General features: G+C 39.3%; 1 protein-coding gene across 2 annotated transcripts in view; it reads left to right on the plus strand.

Annotated features, from left to right (window-relative positions):
- The window catches only part of htr1d (5-hydroxytryptamine (serotonin) receptor 1D, G protein-coupled), a 79901-nt gene extending 65028 nt beyond the window's left edge, over positions 1-14873 (plus strand). For both annotated transcript variants that reach the window (XM_025057330.1, XM_008309276.3), the window contains exon 2: positions 12800-14873. In XM_025057330.1, coding sequence (XP_024913098.1) covers positions 13692-14852 — 1161 coding nt within the window. In that variant the 5' untranslated portion in view covers positions 12800-13691 and the 3' untranslated portion in view covers positions 14853-14873. The remainder of the gene's footprint in view (positions 1-12799) is intronic.
- Positions 14874-24433: the final 9560 nt, after the last annotated feature.

Consider the following 24433-nt stretch of genomic DNA (forward strand, 5'->3'; position numbering starts at 1 on the left):
CCAGAGTGATTGGAAGTATAATTTTTGGTCTAATTTTGATTGCTCCTGCTTATTTGTCAAGGATTATTGCTGTATTATTGGAATATTGTTTGTGTTTTCTGCCCATAAGCTGCAGTCATCTGACCTTAATAATTAGAGCTGAATGCTGAGATGGGCCTCTCAAGATCACTGTAATTATAGAGCTTGACAAAGCGTCACTTACCGTGACAGTGGCAGCAGGGGTCATAGCAGAATCCATACACGCTTCCACTCAAGCCATTAGTGGTCAGTGCTTGGAAGCTGACTACTTGTTGAAGGATGTCTGCTTCTCAGTGGAGTGGGGCGGGAGACTGGAAAGGAGGAGGGAGCTGTCGCACATTTGAAAACCAAAATGGAAAAATAAAGAACTAAAGAGAAGAAAATAATAGGGTACAGGTCAAGGCTGCCAGAATCTTAAACGTTTTCTTTCTTTTTTATTAAAAAACTTGCATGGTTTTACACGTTTTCTTTCTTTTTTATTAAAAAACGTATTCTTTTTTTATGGTTTTAAGTAATTAAGGAGTTTTCTGCAGCTGCAGTCAGTTATTGAAATATTAACTGCGTTGGCAATGGTCAGTGGTGTAGAATGTGTGGCTGTTCAACAGTTTAATTTACTTTATTATACTTTATTAACTGTTGCTAACTGTTAGTTCCACAGTGTAGCAGTTATCATGTCTGCCTAAGACATCTGCCTTACACTCAGAAGGTCCTGGGTTTGAGCTCCAGAGCTACATTCTTAATGGTGCCTCCCATGGCAGCCTGTGTGGGATGCAAAGATTCACACTGAGTCAACTGGATCACAGGGAGTCACTGCTCTCTTCTGGTCGGTGGTCACGTGACATGAATGGATAAATTCAATTTAACGTCACCGGGGATGTGCAGCACAACAGCCTGGTTGTAGTAAGTTACCCTAAAAGACGTGGAAGTGACAATTTTAAATTTATTAATTAGTATCAATACTTTATGAGAGTAATGGATACTCAATCAATTCCCATGAGAGCAGTCCCAGCACCACAGCAGAGTTAACATAAGTAGTGCTACAACAGGCGGTTCAATTAAATCCTGGAATTACATACATGTTCACCCACACAGACAACTGACCATAAAGTTATGTCCTTTACTTATGTACAAGGGGGGACTTAGGTACCACCGTTGATACACTTACCGTAGATTGAGAACCACTGATCTAGATTGTGTAGAAAGAAAAGTTGTCAAGTTTAACTTGTGTTTAAAAGGAATGTTATATTTGTTTAAATTTCTTATGGAATGTACCACGTTTTTGTGCCCCAACAATAGGTTTTTTACTTATTGGCCCCTGAGTGTCAAACTCTAGTATTGAAGATGAAAAGCCAGATTTAATCTGCTCTTTCTTATCTGCATTGTAATGTTTTCACCCTATTAGGTGTTGGCGAGGATTTAAAGTTTGATTTAGTTTAATTGGTTCCCTTTTCTCTTGTACATTTCAGAACCGGGCATGGTTGAGTTATTTCATCTGTTCTTTCATAGAGTGGAGTTGAGTTGATATGAAGTCAGTTTTCTTACTAAGATTTCTCTCTCCTCCTTTTTATTAGAGGTTTTACCCGTTGATGGGCAGAACTCAATTGATCTTTTGAGATGCTGTATTTTTAATCTTGAGCTCAACTCGTTCTATCATACTTAGACAGACAGGGTGTGAAAATCCCCCCTTTGTTCGACTTGTTTTCTCTGGATTTTACTGAAGCCGTATACGACCATTCTTTTTAATTGACAGAAAAGTCAATGTAGTATTTCTGGGGAACATACTCTTTTTGAAGCATCTGCGTCTTTTAACAAATAAATAATGCATGTTTTTGGTGAGAAATGTGGTGGGTTTTTTAATTTATAAAGAGCATTTTGTATACTGTAGTACAACCAACATCCAAAGCCAGAACAAACTATTTCTTCATTTAAAAGTAAAGTACAGTGGGCTTTCAAGATGCTACTTTAAAGTACTGAAATACGAGTTTTCCAAGTTACGAGTAAGCAACTTTTGCAAGATTTTCTTCAAGTGCTGTTATGGAACGGATTAAACTCGTATCTTGAAGCCCCGCTGTAGTGTCATATTTTCAAAGGTTTGTTGGGTGTGCTTTTAGTGTAGGAGGAACCATGGTTGCTCTTGGATGACTCTCCAGTTGATCTCATCCATTTCGTGCCATGTTCTATGTAAATCAGACTGTACATTGTTATTTATAGTGGTGTGTTGTATCTTCAGTGTTGCTCCCTGTGTTCTTTCTGTAATCATTCTCTGCCAATAGGGGAAAAAAGCTAAACTGTTTCTCTTACGGTTCTCATCACACATCTGCTGTTGTCTTTCCAACCTCTGCTGAATCAACGCCTCTTCACTTTCATGACTCACAAAGACACACACACTGTAAATGCACTTCTGCTTATCACCAGTTGTTGATATAATGGCTAACTGCAAAGCATTTGCACTCAAACAAATCAAATTCAGAATTTGTTGGCCAACCAACAGCCTCCTCACTGACCTCCTCACTGCATCTGTCAAATGCTCTTCTCTCTTGTTTGCCCCTCTGTGGTGGAATCTTGATACCGTTGGTGGCACAGGGCCGTACGGCGGTGTCATCGTACGGTACTGAGGTGTTTTCCTGGTTTTACAGTCTCAGTTTTTAGCAACCAAAGGAAAAGCAACTTCCAAGTTGTTACTTCTGTACTACGCCTATTTGAAATCTCTGTTGACACTATTGTTTGAAAAGTCGTACGTTTGCATTTTTTTCTGCATAGGCATAAAGAGAGAGAGAGGATGAGAGACCTTGGGAAAGGATGATATATTCATTTTATTCATTCGATTTTACTTTCTGGTTGGTTGTTATTGTCAGCAAAACAGCTGTGAACAAAAGCCAAATCAATTTACAGCACAAACAAAATAGATTTTTAACTTTAAAAGGGAAAACAATGTGATCAATGTCAGTGGATTTTTTCATTCTATTTCAATGTGGTTTTTAAGTGAACACATCTCAAATGCACCTTGGTTCAGAACTGGTGTCAAAATCATTTTTTGTGTGACAAGAATTTGACACACACTTGATATTCACAGACAGATGATCAGATCTTATGCAAAGTCCATGGTCTGAAGGGTTTTAGGGACAAGGATGAGCAGCAACTTGGCCTGAGAAAGGTCTTTTTCTCCTGTCTTTCTTCTTCTGTTCTTCAGGGGTCGCCACAGATCATCTGCATCCATCTCTAACATTTATCCCTCAGCTCCCCTACTATGACACCAATCACCTTCACAATGACCTTGAATCTTCTCTTCTCTCCTTCACTTTGCCTGGCTGCTCACATGTCCTGACCTCCTCAACTCTGCCTTTTTAACTTTATCCCCAAACTACTCAACCCCAACTGCTCCTCTAACATACTCATTTCTCATTCTGTTCCTCCTGGTCTCTCCTAATAAAAACTTGCCTCAACCTTCTGTGTTTTAGACACTAACACTGCCAGAAAAACTGTATAGAACAAAAGGTCTCTGTCCCTCTGTCTAGTCTTTTGTCTTCCGTTTATTTAAAGTGAAAATAATCTTTTTTGATCTGGTTTCAGTTCACACCAGGTTTGACTCCTGTGTTGTTATCTGACAGATAGTTTCTCTTCACACAAACTGCATGTGTACATCCTGCATCCTGCTCAGCTGAGCTTTCTTACTTGTGTAGGATAGAACTGCAAGTACCAGAAAAACATCCATGCATTTACTGATAAATATTTAATTTTGATCTATTTTCTCCTTGTACTGTATCAGCTAACAAAAGAGCTGAATCCAACGTCTGCTATTTCTCTAAAAGGTTTTGAGGTCTTTGCCAAGAGGGTTGAGCAAATTGCTGTCACTGGTTCTTCATCCTCCTGTTCTCCCTGCACTTCCTTTGTTAAAGCATAACAATCAGTCACCCTAAGTCGACACGGACCTGCTTAGACCCTTCACTGTCATCCCTGGCTAGTTGCTGTCAGCATTATTGTTCTTTGTGTGTATGTGTGTGTGGAGGTAGGGTAGTTGGTGCAAAGGTGATGAACATGAACACGCGTCGTTGTGTACGCACGTGTGAGTGTAGGCTCACATGATGCAGCCTGAGAAAAACACCCACAAGCCACACGTTACCTGCTCAACGGACTGAGTCATGATAAACCCATATGGAAAAATAAAGTTATTTTTCTGTGTGTAGTGTGTCCTGGGTTAACGATGTCCTCAGCCTGGCGGCTTTGTTTACATTCGCTGGATGTACGCCATATTTTTGGGAAACTCAGACTCCTCTGATGGCAGTGCTGTGAAGAAAAGGAAAACCATCTCCATGGATGTGAAATTAGATATACTGTAATAAAACAATCGGAGGAGGGCTAACATCGATCAACATTGATTGATGGCTTTTGCTTTTCATAATTACTCAATGCTGTCAGTAACGGTTAACAGTTTTGTCAGGCCTTATTGTAGAGGACAGTAAAGAATTCAACAGCACAGTTTCCGTACGTCGCTGTTCACTGTGACTAACTCCATAAAAGCGTTAGTTTCCTGGTCATCAGGTTCTGTTTTCCTGTATGTTTTGCGAAGTGTAATATGTAATTATATATCAGTTCCGATTTATGGTCGTATCTCCCGCTGTCTGTGGTCTCAGTGAATAACGATTCTTGAAATTACTATTGCAAATTTTGTAAATTTGTGGTAAAAATGCATAATGATTTTATACAGTAAATAATAATAACATAATAATAATAATTTAAACTGTGTACTATTGAATAGTATTGAATAATGAGTACAAACAGAAACATATTATCGTCGTACAAAGAGACAAAGATTGAATTTTTAACCTGTATCTTACCCAGTGATTCTCACAGAAGTGAGAGAGACCTTTGGGTGTGACGTGGTAACTAAATTAGTCTGAAAATGTTTGTTTATTTACTGAAAATAGTTTGTAATCGTTTGTCCATGTGCAAGGCTGTATACTATTCCATTAGGTGGCAGCAAATGGTTATAAAAAATAAAAAGACACCCAGAACTGTTGAAAGAGATCGTTGTGTGTCTTTCTCCAATTACTGTCTAACTATGTCAGTGTTTTGTTCAAATAAACAGGCCCTTAGTTTCACATTGAGTTGGTAAATGTGAGAAAATTAAAATACTAGAATACTGTAGCTCAAAGTAGGTTAGGAAACGGCACTGTTTTCTACCGTGTCCATTGCTGGAACCAAGATAGGAAAAACTTTGGGTGTGACAAATATTGCTGTCATGAACCTGACTTCCAAATGCAATTACTTGAGTACAGTTGTCCAATAACTATATTTTATTATAAACAAATTGAGTGCTTTAAACCGATTTCCAAGTCCATTTGACTCACTGCTGTCACTACTTCAAGCACCTCCTGGTGTCACGGGAAAGGAAATACACTGCCAAACAGAGAAATAGATGGTACAACTATGTCAGACAGATTGTCCTTCTTACTGTAAGGCATGGGCTGTTAGTTAACATGTTTATAGAAAATGAAGGATCTGATTAAAGTCTGATTTGGTGAAACAAATTGTCCATTTTCAGAGTTATAATCCTGCTTAGAGGAAAATAGCTGATAAACAGAAAAAGAAGTGTCATTTGACAGCTGGTACTATCCAGGCGGCCTGGATGAAGGTGATATCGTCTTGCAAAGTTTTGCTGGTCAAATTGTCTGTCTCAGGGCTTTCAAAATGGAACTTTAGTTGGCAAACAAATTGCATCCATTCCTTTAAAAAAAAGTTGAAAAGATGCAGCCCGACTGATTTCCTCACTCATCTTTCATTTTCTCCACTATTTCCACGCGACGTCTGTCTTTTGAAGTATGTTTCCATTAAAACAGACATACCGTACTTGCTCACACAACGTATTGTGTTCATTCAAGCAAACACCAGGCGTTCGCTGACAGCCAAAGGATAGCGATGACTCTACCTCCTCTGAGCTAAATCAATTAGCAAGTCAATTAGCTAACGTCCAGTGGGGTTAGGTGGGGTTTACAGGCTGACTGGGGCTCACAGTGTTCCACCCACGCTGACAAACACGCGGCTGCCCACTCTGCATCATCTGCCTTGATGGACTGTAGACAAAGTGAATGTAGTGGATTTAAAGCAGCTGACTAGACAGGGCTGTAGGCGTTATGTGCTGCTCCCAAAATATCACATCTTTTGGGGATGTTTATGTCTGGACTGAGGACAAATGTTCCATCACTGAATGTTCAGAGCCAGATGTACTGTATGTGTCACACCAACAGTTTACAGACCAATTTAGAAAAACCCTCTTTTTGATTGAAAATCTTCTCCCCTCATTCAGGGATTACGCAACGTAATTATCCCATTGTGCCGTTAACCAGACCATGTGGAGATAAGCCCTGTCCTTGAATGGCTTGATGTGTAAACAGATAATATCTTCAGTCATTTTTCAAACCTGTGTTTACAGTTTCTGATGTAGGCTTGACCGATTACAATAACAAGACGTAGAAAGATGTGATGCTGTCCACCAAGATGTAGTTTTCACTTTTATTACTGGACTCCTCAATCTCCTCAGCACTGATGCAATGAAGTGTGACTCTATTAGATTATAATGTCTTAAATAAGATAATATTTAAGACATTATAATAATATAATATAATAATAACATAATAAAATAAAAAAATAATTAGAGCAATGTCTCAAAGCTAATGCTGTCATCATTATTTCTGGTATTTAAGACATATATTTATTCATAACTCAAATATTAATTTAAAACCATCCATCCATGTTCATCCGCTTATCCGTTACCGGGTCAGCAGTCGCCACCCAAATCACATTGCACCGTACCAAACCTTCCTGTGGGTGGTGAGTCCACTGGAAGGTACCAACCGCCCTAACCGGGATTTGAACTTGCCCAGGAGGTGAACCCTGGGGTTCCACACCAATGACACAGACATTGCCTCTGGGCCAAAGCGCCACTTTAATTTAAAACAATGAATTTAATTTTTTGTAATCGTTTACAGTTTACAAAATTATACAATTTCTGCTTTCACCATGCTACAGCTAAATGCCAATTCTACGAAGAGAAAATCAAACGTTCCTGCAAATGCGTTTTTTTGGTTTCACTTCTTGCTGCAGATGTCTTAGTAATTGTTTTGTTTTAGTTTGTTTTGTGTACAGTTAAAATTCATTTAAATTATGTTTTCAATTTAACTGAACCATACCAGGCTTGTCTAGCAACTGGCTGAGAAGTGGTTTCGGTCCACTTGCTTTGTATTGGCTGAAGTTGCTGATGTGAACCGCACTAATAGAGCATTTGCACCAGTTCATTTTAGTCTAATCAAACATGACAAGTGTGAGCAAACATTTTATGGAGAAGAATGACTCCTGATGAGTCATAGTGTTGTGTCTTGTTACTTGAACACCAACATTTATTAGCGGCCATGCATTTGCAGTGTGGCTAATGTGCATGAAAAAGGCTTTTTCAAGCATGACTGACACTTTGTTATTAAGTCACTATATACTCTAACTCCTGTCGCTGTGTTTTTAAATGTTTATTTTACAGGCGTAGCACTTTTATATAGTCAGAAAGTAATTAAAAACTATAGTACCAGCATCCATCAGACAGAGAACTGTGTCCAAGTCTCTGTCGTTTTATTTAAATGTCACCTGGTACCTTAGCGTATTTTACTTGTTTTTGTTGTTGTTGTTTTTCAGTTTCAATTTTTTTTTCAACAATTTAGGTCAAAGAAACATATTAGTAAAATGTATTAACACATTGGTTAATTAGGCTGAGCTTTACACTTTATTATTGTTGCAGTTGTTGTGGTACCAAAGTATAGCAGTTATCACACCTGCCTTACACACAGAAGGTCCTGGGTCTGAGCTCCACAGGAACCACATACTTGGCGCCTCCCGCTGGGCAGCCTGTTAATAACACAACTATTTCCCAAGTGGGTGATCAATAAATTTCCCATTATTTTTGTGCTTCCGTAGCGGTTATCACATCAGCGATTATCACATCTGCCCCGAACCACATACCGGTACCCTAATGGCGCCTCCAGTGTGGTATTACCTTTACATGTATGCATTTAGCAGATGCTTTTATCCAAAGCGACTTAAAGAGGATAATTAACAATCAAGCTACAGAGAGGAACTCCTGAAAGGAGACTACTAAGTGGGACTTCTAAACTAGGGTGGAGATAAGTGTTGAAGGCGAAGGGAAGTACAGGAAAGTGCCTAGCACTTTCCTGTACTTCCCTTCCCTTCGCATGAGGTGCTCTCTGATATGCTGGGTCTTCAAGAGCTTCTTGAAGACACACAGGTACGCCTCTGTTCTGGTGGTGCTTGGAAGCTCATTCCATTAGCATGGAACGATCCATGAGAAGAGCCTGGATTGTCTTGTATTCAGTGACATCGTGGGGTAAAATAAGCTTGCGTCAGGGTACTTAATTAGATCAGAGAAGACCCATTAAGTACCTTGTAGGCTAGCATGTTTAGGCTAGCATTGAAGTGATTCGAATTTGATGCAGGCAGCTATGGGTAGCCAGTGTAGCTCAGTGAAAAGAGGGGTGACATGTGCCTTTAAGGCTGATTAATGACCAGACCCGCCGCTGTGTTCTGGTCCATCTGTAGAGATTTTGTAGCATAGGCTGTGAGGCTTGCTAGTTGAGACGGGAGATGACCGTGGTGTGTACCAGGAGCTGGGTTACCTGTTGCGTTAGATATGGCTAGATAGATAGATAGATATACACTATGTGTCTATGTATATACAGTATATAAACATTCCAACAATTATAAATGTTCTCGAATCATCATTTGTGAATTTTATTGTGCTCTTCAAGCCTCTGCTAAAAGAAAATTACCAAATATATGAAATTGTATTTTGTACGGTTATTCATGTAGGACTCACACTAAAAAGTTTGAGATTTATCCTATTTTTCAGTTTTAAGAGCTGCATCAGAGAGAAGAGAACACAGTTGGGTTAAAACAGTTTTTCCTCTGTGGTTACGATCAGTACTCTGTGACCTTTTCTTTTCTCAGTTAAACAATACACACACTCTTCACTGGGGGACAGCCAATAATCGACTGAACTCCCGACCACATGAATGTCACAGTGCAGGAAAATGCGAAAAATCTGCAAAATGTGAGTGAAACTTTGAATTAACGGCTCCAATAACTAAAGGTTGAGAAATCCTATAATAGCTGTTTGTCAAGCTGTCACATGTCAAACTGCCTCCAAGGTTTATATTTAAACTGGCAAGATTTACAAAAAAAAGCTTAAGTGCTGAATAGATTTTTCCTTTCGTTCTTCCTTTATCCAGTCTTGGTGTAAGCTAGCTGTTTTTTTTTTACGTTCAGTAACATTCAGCTGTGCTTCAGCTAACCACAAATTATTTTTTGATTATTTTCTCATATTTCTGGTTAATTCTAAACAAAATTTTCTGAATAAGCTTTTCAGACTTTTCATAGTCGTTGTTCTATACTTTTGGTTAACTTAAATTTGTCTCTGTTACAATTTCAATGGCCAGTTTGATGGACGTCTAACCCTAACCCTTTTTTTTGTATCTTTTCTCCACATGGTCTGGTAGCTTTTTTCATTTTGTAATTTTATTTTGTTTTAAATATGTGATTCAATTTTCTACTTCTTATCTACTAAGTGTACAATTAATTCAAGGATTTCAAGTCTTTAGATGCGGCTGGAAGAGCAAAATGTTAGGTATGTAGCAAAAAGACAGATTTTTTTTCTTCCAAACGTCGATGACACCATAATCATTTATGTCAGTTCTTGCTGCGTAGGTTGTTACACTACGTACAAGTGGTTTCTGCTGTCATCTGCACGGACTTCATTAACTGTCATTTTTCTCTTCAGTTTCCTCTGTACTTTAGACGATGAGTCCATGGTACCTCGGTGTAATAATGAATTAGAGCCCACCTTAACTACAGCTAGAGAGCTGCAGGGTCCGTGGTGATTAACAGTCATTTCAAGTCCTCATCCCCACTGGGACATGGAACCACATTCCATTTCCTACCACTTTCATTGGAACGCGAGTCAGCCTTCCGTCCTGTGATAGTTCTGTATTATTCATACCTGCAGGCAACACGGTCAGTTTCTCTTTGAATCACAGTGATTCACTTCTTGAGAACTGAAGCTGGTTTCATTATAACCATATGCCACGAGATTTAAAAAAATTAAATAATAAATGTATAAAAATCCACATGATGCCAAGAAATGGTCAGATCCAAAGGTTGGGTTCATTAATTTTTTATTTTTTTTAAGAAGATAAGTGGAGAGAAACTCCAACCTTTAACAGTAAATTTGCATGGGAAATGGGGAATGTTTATTTACAGTCAGAGTAAAAGCATCATTAAATTCATTCTGAACCATTTCTGTATCATTAACGAGGCAGGTCTTGACCTAAACTCCCAGTCATTACGAAAAAATGCTTAATACCAACGTTACTTAAAGCTCCAGCGTATTAGATTAAGGTAATGTTATGCAATATTTTGTTTGTATGAGCAGAAATTGAAGATGTAAAAATTGTAATAATAGCCTTGTAGTTATTAATATGTATGAACTTGGTTTTCGAGTTGTTAATTTTATGCCATTTACTGCAGGACTTCTTTGGGGAGGTTGCCATGTTTGATCATAATATCCTACATCAGTGAATGGTAAACAAAATTAAAAAGGTCGAGTTCTTTATTTATTATTAATTACTATAGAATACCATATGCTCTTCATCATGCTTGGGTATGCATCGATAATAATGGGAATAATAATTAACCCTCACTATGAAAGTTGTCCAATTTTTAATCCTTGTTTGCTCCTGACAAGTACACAGTAACGACTAAGGAGAAAAAAATGCAAATATTCCAGGCATCGTGTTTCTTAGAAAGGCAATGTACCAGGAGGAAATATTGAAAGACTGGACTAAGTGATGAAAGCTAACAGACAAACCTTTTCCTTACTAAGATGGTTGTACAGTACATTCTCCCTGTTGTACCACAATTGTCTTCACCCTGAGAAGGTTGAAAAATGCTTTTTCAGCATATTGAGAATTTGTGACATTGCATTTGCTTTCATTTTTGAATATAAAATATGTGAACAAACAAGTACCACATCAGTGTTGAGAGATTTAGGAAATGGTCTTTTACGAGTTGTGCACAACGTGAGATGCAAGTCAAGTTGTTGAACTTCTTCTTGGTCTCCACAGCAACTATTAGCTCCTACCAAGATGAGACCAGAGATCCCTGGATAAAAGAAATAGTGGATTTTATAAATGGTGTTTAAGACGTTTAGATTCAGTGATTGGTTCATTCTTTCTTTCTTTCTTCTTCTTCTTCTTATGGAATGTAACTTTCTCTAAATGAAATTACTTTGGAGAAATGTGTCTTCATCTTGCATGCTACTGCCTTTTGCATCAGCTTGCACACAGCATTATCTCGTCTGTAAACCCACATAAACGTTCCTTGAGTACATCAATGCCAGGTATATGGTACATGCATTCATTAACCTTCCTCCTTAGTTAGTGTCCTATAGTGTCTTTACACTTTTGTGTTTCTTGTGTTTGACTTTGAATCCTGGCTTATGTAAGTGGCCTTTGTGTGCTGTTAGCAGCATGACGCCAGATATGGATTAAGGTCACTGCTTTAATGTAGAAAATAAGGCAGATGACAGTACACGTCCTGACTCCACCATCAACGCAAACACAGTTGGGGGTCAATAATGCAGTATTCAAACCAACTAGCTATACTGTAAAGACAGTGCTATGGTTTATTCACTGTTAAAGGTCATTAAATGTAAAAGGCAGTTTCTTATTTGTACTGTCCTTTCTTATAAACTGTGAATGTAGTAGTACGATGTGCTCACATTTATAACACTGTAGAAGTAAAGGTGGTTATTCAGGAATATTATAATGATTCATAATCACTCAAAAAATATCACGTAGCTGTAGCCGTATGGTGTTGCCCTCCTCCTCGCCCCCTCCAGCAAATATATATTTTTTAGAACAGAAATGTTTAATAAACATTATAACAATTTTTTTAAAAATGACCCATTGTTTTTCATTAGGTATTTTTTGGTATGTTGTATAAATAAATGTAATGCTGTTCTGATGTTTCTGAGGAAAAGCAGAGAACTATACCTTAGTCTCTGACCCTGAAGGTCTGTTCCTATTACCAGCATTACACACTCCATCAAACCAATCCCATAACAGTCAGAAGTTTAAAGGTGGGTGTCGATGCAGCATTCAAAGAAAGTCCCATTCTCATTTATCACAATATGTGAATAACGTCAAACTGAGGGAGTGAGAGACTGGTTTGGACACTGCTGCCCTAACAGTGCAGTACGCAAGGCAACAAAAAGGTGACGTAGACTATAATGGGGTGGCTTAGAGAGTTGCTGAGTGGGTGGAACAGCCACAAGGTGAAAATCCAGGACAATGTTGCATTTCAATAATCAAATAATATTTGAAAGAAAATCATTTCCAGCTGTCATCAAGCCATTTGCTAGAATTGACTACAGCGCCACCTGTGACCTTTATTAAGACACAGCAAATGATTGAACACATTTACCAAAGATGTTACTACTGCTAAAAAAGCATCGCAATAATGATGTGTCTGTGGGTGTCTGTGTTTTCATTAAGCTCAGCTGGAACATCAAAGAGTTGAGCAGCTGTGCATTTGTATTTACTGACCTTATTGTGTAGGTGGCTTGTTTGTATATTTACAGCTTGTAAGGGTTGGTGTGGTGTGGGGCTAAAGATGCACGTAGCTAATCTCCCTTCACTGTTTTTCTCTCTTATTTCTTTCCCCCCAGGGTGAAACTGCTACAGAGGAAATTGCATAAAAGATCACCTCGTCAACGGTGTGGCCATCACAAGCAAAAATTTATGGAAAAACAGAGCTGAGAAAAAAAAAAAAACAGCTTACACACCGACACTGGAAACAGGGAAAACAAAAGAAACGCTGATGCTGTTGGTAGCACTGTAGACCACGTATCTCCATACCTGCCAAAAACCACATGGATGTCAAACAATATTCCACCCGCAGCCGGGGTGACTAGATTGGTTCCTTGATTGGTTTTGATGCCAATCATGTAATTGCACCATCCTGGCCTTCAACTGTCGTCAAAGGCACGAGGCACCGCCAAGTTTCCTTACAAACCTGGAGCCTTCTCACAGACCTTAGAACAGATAAGCGCCACGACAAGCAAACCTGTGTCTGTCGTCATCATCGTCCTCTCCGCTTGGCTTTATTGAAGAGGAGGAGCCCATTAATGGCTCACAGATAGGAAGGCTTGGGCTGAAGGTGTTGTTGCCGGCTGGCTGCCGGTTGGAGATGAGATAAGATCCCAGGGAATAGAGAGGAAGAAGCTACTGTCTGATGGGAGCTGAATACAAATTAGCATTCATTTCGGCTGCTGCTGCCACAGCCTGTGAGGTGAAATGGATGAATTAGTACGCTGCAATTACAGGAGCACAGGTTGTGAACTGAGGGTCATTATGACTTCACATCGCAACACGCAGGATAGGGAATGAATAAGAGATAAAGTTAAGGATAGGAAGAAGAACGGAGGGGAACAAGAAGAACTTTTGTACATCCTTGACTAAGTGTGCCGTCAGTTTGGCCTCCGTTCAGTGCAATGTCTGAACTGATCTATGTTCAGTTTTATATCATAGTGGTAAAACATTACGAAACCTTTTAGAAAAATGAGCTCAGGCGAGATGGACCTTGACAACAGCTCGGTGGACTACTTCACCAGCAACTTCACGGAGATTCCTGACACCCCCTCTGCTACGCCCTGGAACGAGACCTCACTCTTAGGCCTACAGGTCTCCTTGTCTGCGGTGTTAGCTCTGGTCACCTTGGCTACTGTTCTTTCAAATGGTTTTGTCATCGCCACCATTTTCCTGACCAGGAAGCTTCACACGCCCGCCAACTTCCTGATTGGCTCCCTGGCCGTCACGGACCTCCTCGTGTCAATTTTAGTCATGCCAATCAGCATTGTTTACACAGTCAGCAAGACCTGGTCGCTGGGGCAGATCGTTTGTGACATTTGGCTGTCGTCTGACATCACCTTCTGCACCGCCTCCATTCTGCATCTGTGTGTAATTGCGCTTGACCGCTACTGGGCCATTACAGATGCTTTGGAGTACTCGAAGCGCCGCACCATGCGCCGTGCAGCCATCATGGTCGGGGTGGTGTGGGTGATATCCATATCAATTTCTATGCCCCCACTTTTCTGGCGGCAGGCCAAAGCCCATGAGGAACTGACTGAGTGTATAGTGAATACTGATCAAATATCCTACACCCTGTACTCCACCTTTGGTGCGTTCTATGTTCCCACAGTGCTTCTCATCATCCTCTACGGACGGATCTATGTTGCCGCCCGCTCTCGCATCTTTAAGACACCGTCGTCCTCGGGGAAACGTTTCACCACAGCACAGCTCATCCAGACCTCGGCAGGCTCCTCTCTCTGTTCTCTTAATTCCGCCAACCAGGAAGCACACCTACACTCTGACAGCACAGGCGGTGGAGAAGGAGGGTCGCCTCTGTACATGAACATTGTGAAAGTGAAGCTGGCAGACAGTGTGGTGGAAAGGAAGCGTCTGTGTGCGGCCCGGGAGAGGAAAGCGACAAAGACTTTGGGCATCATCCTGGGCGCCTTCATCGTCTGCTGGCTCCCGTTCTTTGTGTTCACGCTCTTCACGGCCATATGCAAGGAGTGTTCGTACGACCCAGTGCTTTATGATGTCTTTACCTGGCTGGGATACCTCAACTCCCTCATCAATCCCGTCATTTACACTGTCTTTAATGATGAGTTCAAGCAGGCTTTCCAGAAACTCATCAAATTCAGACGGTTTTCCTGAAAGAAAAAAAAAAAAAAAAACGCAGTTAGAACCTCACATCTGTAGGGAATAAAATGGAATAAAAGACAAAGAGTAAATAAAATATGTAATAATCCTAATTATAAAGAATATTCCGATCCCTTAAATGTCCCATCTCGTAATAAAAAAAAACAAATGTGACAAATTGTTGTTTGTTTTGTAGATCAAGCAGCTCCATGCCATAGAGATATTGACGCCATTTAGATACTGACATTATATACATAGTGATATAGATTTATGCATGCATGCTTTAAAGATTTAAAAAAAAAAGATCTTTACCTCCAATGAATTATGAAGTTTGTTTCAAAGAGATAAACAAATGAATTGAGTCGACAGTATTTCCTATTACAGAGACTGGGTGTAGGAAGGGGTTAAACCCCAGTGAGACTGGTTTCGAGTGCGGGAAATGAAAAGCCATGAGATATACATGTGTGTTGTCTTAATCTCTGTGTCTGTATGCTGCTGCTCCCTTATGATGTTTCTGTGCTACAGTAAAGTACATGGACAAAGTAAAAGCTCTAGAGATTCAGTGCAAACTTGTCTCTTAATATGCATAATAAGTGACTGTGTGTGTGTGTGTGTGTGTGTGTGTGTGTGTGTAAGGGTAGTTACCTTACTACATGTGTGTGTGAAGAAGAGAGGGATTTTCAAGTGTTTGACATTTATGCCTGCTGTTCTCCACTGAGGCTTGTATCATCATTACAGCCTGTAATGGAAACAGCATCTCCACTCCTCTGCCTGTGAATATTAAACAACACACCAGTGCCATAGCAACACACACACACACACAAACCCTGCAAACAAATATCTTATGAATTGATACAGCCAATCAAAATGGATGTCGAAAGTGGTGAGGCCAAATTGAGATTTGATTCTTTTTTCAAAAGGATAAAATTGTTTTGCTGGCAAATGGTTTTGGTGCACATGCGAGGACGTTAATGAGTTAAAAATTGAAATGAAGGAAATTATTGGGGCGCTTTTTGAAACGCGCTGCCGTCGAAAGGTAACGACATTAAAATCGATTCTGTTGAATTGAATTCTCAGTTTTCTCAGATGCTTTGCAGGTGCTTTAGCAAAAGCCACCAAAGAAAGCTCCAGGCCTCAGTAAATTACAAGATTATGAAGAAATTTTTGGTTCAGTGAAAAAAATTTATAGCATCGAGCCTGTCTCACAGTAGGAATGCCTTGTGTCGAGGAATGGGCTTGAATAAATTCAATTCAAGAAATGTGGCTCCGTTGGATCTGCCCCCACCACAAGAACTGTGGTGAATGGTGAACCCCGATTTTGATTTGGGCCTAGTCCCGAAAAACTAGGTGGTTTCAAACTAGAACTGCCTGCTGGGAGGTGAAGTTCGACCACTGCGGCAGTCTCGACCAGGAACAAATAAATGAACTTTTTATACAAATTTTTTATATGTAAAGGTTATGACAAATGATTGTAACGCATGCAGGGAAAATCCCACCTGGCTACTAAACACTGAGCTGTGGAGCTGTACACCTCCCAAAACTTGGTATCCAAATTCAAACTATATTTTAATACCTTGCATCTACAGTCATTTTGCAGGTTCACCACCACTTCTCTGGATTTGAATGGAGTCTGGGAAAAATCACAAAAATGGGGATAAAAAAGAAATTACATGTAGAGGGCAGTGAAAACACCATCAGAAACAAGTTGAATGGACCGAATTTTATGTATCATTAATTTGTACTTTGTTTTATTAACGTACATATTAAATGTAAGTTCAAATAGACTGTATGAAAAACAAGAGATGATTAGAACTAGACTGACAAGATTAGGAACAATGAGCTCAACCTTTTTGCAGTTGGCTCTGCGACACTTACAGCCCTGACACAAGTTCTGATGAGCTCCATACAAGTGTGTCTGTGAGGAACACAGCCGTCTCTGAATCCTCTTGTATTTGTCACCGTTTGACGGAAATGTAAAACAAGTGCACCTCCCCTGTCACTGGCACCCAAAAGGAGCGCTCCTTTTTTTTTTTAATCTTTCCACCGTTCCTGAGACGTTTCCATAAATGTTTTTGTCATTGTTCTGTGGTTCCCCGCCCCATCACAGAACACAGCAGGCTAAAGGTTGAATTACAAGAAAACCATTTTCTGGTGCCTGTAACCCAATAATAAGACTGTTTCCCTGACATTTATTTGATCGTTTGTTCAATACAAATGTGACCATGCAGTCGAACGTAGATCAAATTAGGAGAATTACCCTGAAGATAAACAACCTGACACGTTTTTCTGATGCACTTTTTTTCATAGGTGCTTTAAGAGAAGCTGTATCTGTGAGTCACAGATGCACTTCAAAACACCGTCAACAGGGTGATGTAACAGAGCTCCATCTGTGTCTGCCATCAATTCTTTATGGCTCACGGAGAGCCTGTTGTATATACTGATACACGTACATACGCTGGCTGTCCACTGAGAGCTGAGAGCCGTGGAGTGTGAGTGGAAAATCTCAGAGTCCGTCAGTGGACTGGTGGTCGCTTCTATGGAAAGAGAGCGGATGAGCCACTCTGAGTGAGTGTGTGATTAATATGTGATGCGTTTGTTTACGATTTACCTTGTTAAAAGTCATCGACTCGTTGGCGGAGTATGACTTTCACTGGCTTCACCTGATGTGAGAAGCGGATTAACATTAAACGAGTTGTTAAATCGGTAATGAGATGACATTTCGATTATATTTTCCAAAATTGTTTTTGCCTAATTATGACCTGATTGATTACACGGAAAATAATAATAAGCCTTAATATCTTACGTTTTTTCTCATCCTGTTTTGAGGGAAATAAACAATAAAGCATGACTATGAGATAGAATAATAAAAGATGGTGAAGTTGTTGCCAATTTTAATGTAGTCTTTGGCGACTAAGTCTTAGTCCCATGTTGATTGGATTTTGTTCCAACTTGATTTTCTTTATCGTCCATCCTTTTGCGACCAATCGCTTTTTTCCCCTTTTTTTTTACGAACCGACAACCTTTCAATTTCTCACAACTCTGATCTAAACAAAAATATTTATTACAGAAAGTCTGTCCGACAAAGACAGGACATAGAACTAGTCAATGTCACCAATCACCGCTGTTGTCATATTGTGATTTCTATGGAAGTTGAAGGTTTTTGTAGCTTGCCCCCAATGTCCAGCAGAGGTACTGCATAGAGTACCACATGTTGTTAAAACGATCATGACTTTTAAAATAGAATGATCTTGGACTATAATACTTCCTCTAGATTGTAATAGCTAATATATCCTACCGAAGTCTCTCACCAGGGCCCACATTACAACATTTGTTCTGAGCTGAAAATAATGTGGGATTCGGAATCTAAAAGGTCGGATTTTTACAGCATTGGACAAATAATTCAATTACTCAGAATAATGTGCTGAACGTAACACAATCAGCCCGCTAACTATTGATGTTTGCCCTGAGGAATCATGGGAGAGCATTTGTTTTATTTAATCAATAAGTACAGACGGTAAAAAAAATCTTGGCACTTTAACACGGAGTATATCTGAAGACACAGAGAGGTATTCAACAGCAGAGGGCCATGCCTGCTGTAAATGATCAGATAAAGGTTAAAATCATAACGGTGTATTCGCTTAAAAGGCCCAGGAGGCAAAAGTACTTCTGTCACTTTCAATCAGCATCCATGAAAGTTTGCTTCAGGTTTTGTTACGCTAGCGTGAGCGGTGGAATCCAAAGGTCAAAATGCACTTAACCTACTGGGGATGAGAACTGTCACTGCTTGACTCGTGCAGGGAGTGAAGCTGAAAATGGACCACAGGGGAGAACAGATGGTGGTGGGAAATGGGTGGAAAGACGAAACAAACACAGCCACGAAAACAAACAAAATTAGCCAACAATCGACCATTGTGTCCACTAGCCTTGCATTGCGTATACCCTATAGATCAGAGGTTCTCAAATACAAATTCTATATGGTCCAGAAAATATTATTTCTATTTTAACATAAATAGAATTAAATGCTCAAATTAAGTTTGAGATGTTTTTAAAAAAAGGACTAAGGTGAATTAAAGCTCTCAGGAATTCAATCTCAGCGCCTACTGCAGGCAAAGTATCGATATGTGTAGTCCTTCAAAAGCGGAAGTAAAAAGTGCCATTCTCGCTGACAGTCTTTAAAGATGACAGCCCATCTACATGTGTGGACTGAACCAAAACACACTCGGTGAAGAAGAGGGAAACTGTCAACTTGGTGTCCACAAAGAGTTTACTCGAAGGGTCAGATGCAGACCACGGGCCACAATTTGGGGACCACTGGTATAGATATCGTATGTCAATTAACAATCAGTCAAAATGACAATTGTTGTGGAGATATGTAGAGAGAGGGCGTGTTCTTCTGGGGTGGAAAAAAAAAATTCAAAACCCATAATAACATACACATCGACTTTATGTAAATAGACAGCCTGCTCTTTTCCTGTCGTTTGTACTTTGTACTGCACAGTATAATTGGCAGCATATGTTTATTCATGGAGCCTCAGCTGCCTCACATGACTGACAAACAGCTGCCTTCTTCTGCTAACGCTACCACCCGGCTGTTGCTTTTCTTAAACGTCAACAGACACCCCCGCCGTAATTCATCATTTTTCCATACATTTACCTGGTATTCCAAATTTACACACCCAAAGAAAAGATTTAACAGACTGTAGATGAGGAGAAAGGGATTCTTTCACTGGAAAATATTTGTAAATTCAGTACTTCAGGCTAAAAACGTGGTTAAATAAACTCGTCTTCAGGAGGGTAAATTAACATTTTAACTGTGAAACACAATTAAAAACTGGGTGATCTGTAACTTTTCTGTATCTTTTAGATAACATTTAGCACAATTGTGGCTAACCATTAGCCATCATATTGATTTACCATTAATTTATTATATCTTTTTTTCACATAATTTAAACATTCTAACTTGACTTTTTTATTGCTATTTTTGTTAGAACCTGTCTGTAACCGTTGCTTAAATAACTTATATTTTGTTTTAATATAGTTATTACCACATTAGCTAGGTTTGTGTGTTTGACTTAAGGCTTAATTTATTTTTTGAGTAATTACTTTTCTACACAGCCTACATTTACCTTTTTTTTTTTGCTATTTTAAGCTAATATCTTGAATAAGTTTTTTATGAAGCCATATCTTGATTTTAGAATGCAGTACAGTTGTATATGCATTATTTATTTTTGAGTATTATGTCAGTAATAAGTGGCTCTAGGAATAGAATACAATTGAATCACTGCACATGTGAAAATGTCATTGGTTCCATCATAAATAGCTGAGATTCTTGGCAAACCTCGAGACATTGTTACTGACAGTGTAAAAAACAGTACCGTGGCTGAAGAAAAAAAATGCAGTTTTTGACAGCATATTTGGTCCACCCTATTATTTTGTCGCCAGGAACATCCTATAGAAGATGAAGCATCTGGAGCAACTCTCTCCTCACTTCTCGTGTCTGAGGGCGAAGGCGGCTGCAGCACGCTTGATAGAAAGGATACAATGCATTAATAATGCAAAGCTCTTCTACATGAGAAGGAGCTCTGTTCGAAACGGGCTCACATTTTGATTAACAAGCACATATGCAGTCTGACATGCCCGCCTCCGCCCACACTGACACACTGGAAGTGTGCTGACCACGTGCACTGCGCGCACGTTGGCTGTGGAATGTCTCCATGTTTGCACAAGGTCACGCGGAAACACCTTTTCCTCCACACATATATGATCACAAACACGGAGAGATGAATGATTGAAAATGCTTTATGGATTTTATTTATATTTTCATCTGCTAGTTACAGTAGGTTGTTCAAATCCCACAGAGAGAGAGGCAGAGATTTGCTTCTTCACAGTAACTACAGTTAAATGAGGTACTGTAGATGATGCGCTGTAACTACTGCACATTATTGTTTTCTTCGTATTAAACATTTTAGGAGAGGACAAGTGAGACACAGTGAAGAAGAACTCAAACCACCCACGCACCATAAACTGAATTAATCAATTCACATTTTATTCACTTGTGAATCAGACTGATGGGAAATCTGTTGTACTTAAGACAGCGCATTAAAACTTCCTGACATTAGTCATTAGCAGAAGCTAAATGTCAGAATACAGCAGGGCTTTTAGAGCGAAATATCGTTACCGCATATAAATTAGCACCAAAGTTCTTTAATCCCTAAATATTGATTTAATTTCAGTTATTATTTTGTCAATTACAGTAGAACATGCTACTACAAAAGTGTTGTAGTATTACAGATATGGCGGGTGTTAGCGAAAAGGTAGCCAAAAAGCACGAGCTAATAGCTAAACAATTGCCAAAATACAGGACAAAAATGGACCAAAATTAAATGAAAGTCATTCAGAGTAGTGTAAATAGTGTGAAAATGTTAAAGGTAAAAAGATCGAAAGTTACTTTAAAAAGCAGGAATCGCTAATTCTGAATAAATCATCTAAGAAATTAGCTACGGATGTTGCTTAAAGTTTAGTTCAGCAATAGCTGAAGGTTAGCAAAAAATGCTCAAAGTATGTACGGGAGCAAATACACCAAATTGTACTGCAAGAGCTATATATTGCAAGATGAAACTAAATGCTAGAAGTAAAACACGAAAATATAACAGAAAATTAATCAAAATGTACAGTATTTGACAGAGGCAAAATGATAAATTAGCCTGACAGACGATGCAAATTTCACCTTAGACTCACAGACTCCATGTGAGTGTACCAACCTGCAACCACTATACAGCACCGGTGTTCTTATTCTTTCTTTCTTTCTTTCTTTCTCTCTCTCTCTCTCTCTCTCTCTGTTCTAAGATGCCATCAGAGATATTGGGTGAAAAGTGTTCAAATTCAGCCAGCACAGTGAAAACTGCACAATAGACTGAAGGTTAACCAAGCAGGGAAATGGCTTCAGCGGCAGTAGCAGCAGCAGCGGTGGTGGTGGTGGTGGTGGTGCAGGAGCTGCTGCTTGATAAATGGCTGCTGGGTTGAAATCTGTGGCTGAGGAAATCAGTCCTTCAAGCACTGCTGCTGGGAATCAAAACAGAAATTCATCACCAGGACTGTAGTGCTGTTAAACAATTAAGAAACGTCCAACTGCTAAAAATCAGTACCGATAAACGGATCACGTTTTAAACTTGAAAAACTTTCAACAGTCACATGATCTTGACACAGTGAAAGTTAGTATTACTCTACATTTTGTTCTCTCTAAAATGTGATTTATTATACATTTACCTCTAAATAGGATTGTCATTTCCACAGTAGATATAAGGTTCTTCTAAGTTGTGGTAGGAATTGAGAAAACTTTGACCATTACCATTTACTTTTCAGCCTTCACTTCAACCTCAACGTGGTGGCCTTATGTTTAGCACCGTTGCCCTTCAGGATAAAAGTGACTGGTTTGCACATTTCATAAGTAGAACGTGAGTGTAAATGTAAGCTTTGTCTTTATATGTAACCCCGTAATTAACCTTGGAGAACCAGACCGTTGATGTCAAATGATTAGAGCTTTTGTAAAAGCTTTTTTCTTTCTAACCTCGTTGGTCTGTCTGTGGATCTCCCAGCAGAGATCGTCTCAGGTCTGAGAGCGAGCGGAGAAGATGCAGGAGCCGACGGGGAAGGTTGAAGGTAAAACAAACACATACGTCCAAGGCAGACGAGTGAAGCTCAGACAGTTTTCATTTTCAGTTGGAACATCTTATATATATGTCAGAGCAGATGCCTCGAAAGTTGACCCTGAATGGAATGAAGAAGTGAACTCATTTGTTTTGATCCTGGAGGATAAAGATTGTCTTTCCAGATTTGGTAATAACTCATTTTTAAAATTATCATGTTATAATGTTAACTTACATTTAAACATATTACTGTTGTACTGTACTGTACTGTGTCTAATTAGTGATGGCTTGATCCGGTATCCAGGATATTGGTGCAATACTGGTCGAAATTTCAGGATCAAATATAGTTAAAAAAATAAAAAAAACATTCCCATCCGATCCGATACCTAAGCCCAAATGCTCAAGTTAACTCACTATAACTATGGTCGGTTTCGTAGTGTAGCCGTTCCTTGCCTGATTTGGAAGCAGAGAGCAGAGAGTCCTGGGTTCGATTACCAGAAGAACCACGTGCTTGGCCCTTGCTGGAGGCAGCTGTTGCTGTTAACAGCAAATCTGCTGCTAACACAAGAATTTCCAAAACGTGGGATCATTATAGTATTTATTTATTTTAAACAGACACCATGACCTCGGCAACAGCAGCCTATTACACGCTATTGTATCGGATTAGTACTAGTCGATATCGGCAAGTTGCAGTATCGGTATCAGATATGAAAACGTCTATCCAAACATCCCTGGCTCTTCTACACAGGATACAAAGTCGATTCAGACATTGTTTTTTTTTTAACACACTGATTAACAAAATTAAAAACCTTTTATTTTGTGACCATCCTGGTTTTTACCCACAACATCACAAGTGCGTAGGGAAACTTGTGGGAAAAGTGCATCGGGATAAGGATTTCACACCGCAGCAAAAGCGCTCAGTCTACACACACTTAGAGAGCCAATAGTAGGCGGTAAGAGGTTTTTCTCTTGTTTCTACTCCACTTTTATCACCACTTTCACATGCGATAAGGTCCAAATAAAAAATGTGTTCCTGAAGTGAAATGGCGCCGTGTTCTTCTGTTAGTTCGCGCTCTTTTTCCCCTCTTCTCTCCACCTATCGCAGTCTGTCTCCTTCGCCTTGTCCACTTCACATTTCGTCATACTATCTCCACTCCGTCCTCTGCTCTGCCTTTGCTCTCTGAGTCCACCTCCTCTATGTCGGTGAGTTAATCGGGGCAGGAAATAAATCCGGTGTTGCCGCTAATCTGGAGAATACAGGTGGCCGCAGAGCGAGACAGATGTTGACGCACGGGCCAGTATTTCCACGTAGATAAAGAGCTGTGCTCCTGTCTCCCGTACGATACCATCTGCCTTGACTTAGAAACATACCTGAGTGCCTCGGCAGTTACTCGTTTGAAGAAGCTCTCCGACTCCGAGTTCAAAACTCCCTCTGGAGGAATCGTTTGTATTTGACATTCAACCAGTGCACGCTGAATATACATGTATGTATATTTATGTGGTTATATATGTATACATATGTACTGTATATATATGTATATGCATATATATGTATATATACTGTATATACAGTATATATGTGTAGCTGTATATATATATACATAAGTATACATGTATATATGTATGTGTGTATATATATGTTTGTATATGTGTGTGTGATATATATACATATGTATAGATATATTTGTAGATATATACATATAAATATATGTATAATACATATGTATATATGTCTTACTGTATACTGTATATGTGCGGCTATATATATATTTTAACTGTTTTTTTTTTATCACTGAAATAATATAAAATAAAATAATATTGAGAAAAAAACTTACCGTGATATAGCAAAACTTCCGGGGAACGGATTTAAAAAAATCGGTGACGTACTAAGGGAGCAAAAGGAGAACCGTGATATAGAGAGGGAACAGTGTATATATACATGTATGTATA

This window comes from Cynoglossus semilaevis, chromosome 1, assembly GCF_000523025.1.
Source record: "Cynoglossus semilaevis isolate Cse_v1.0 chromosome 1, Cse_v1.0, whole genome shotgun sequence".
Taxonomy (NCBI): Eukaryota; Metazoa; Chordata; class Actinopteri; order Pleuronectiformes; family Cynoglossidae; genus Cynoglossus; species Cynoglossus semilaevis.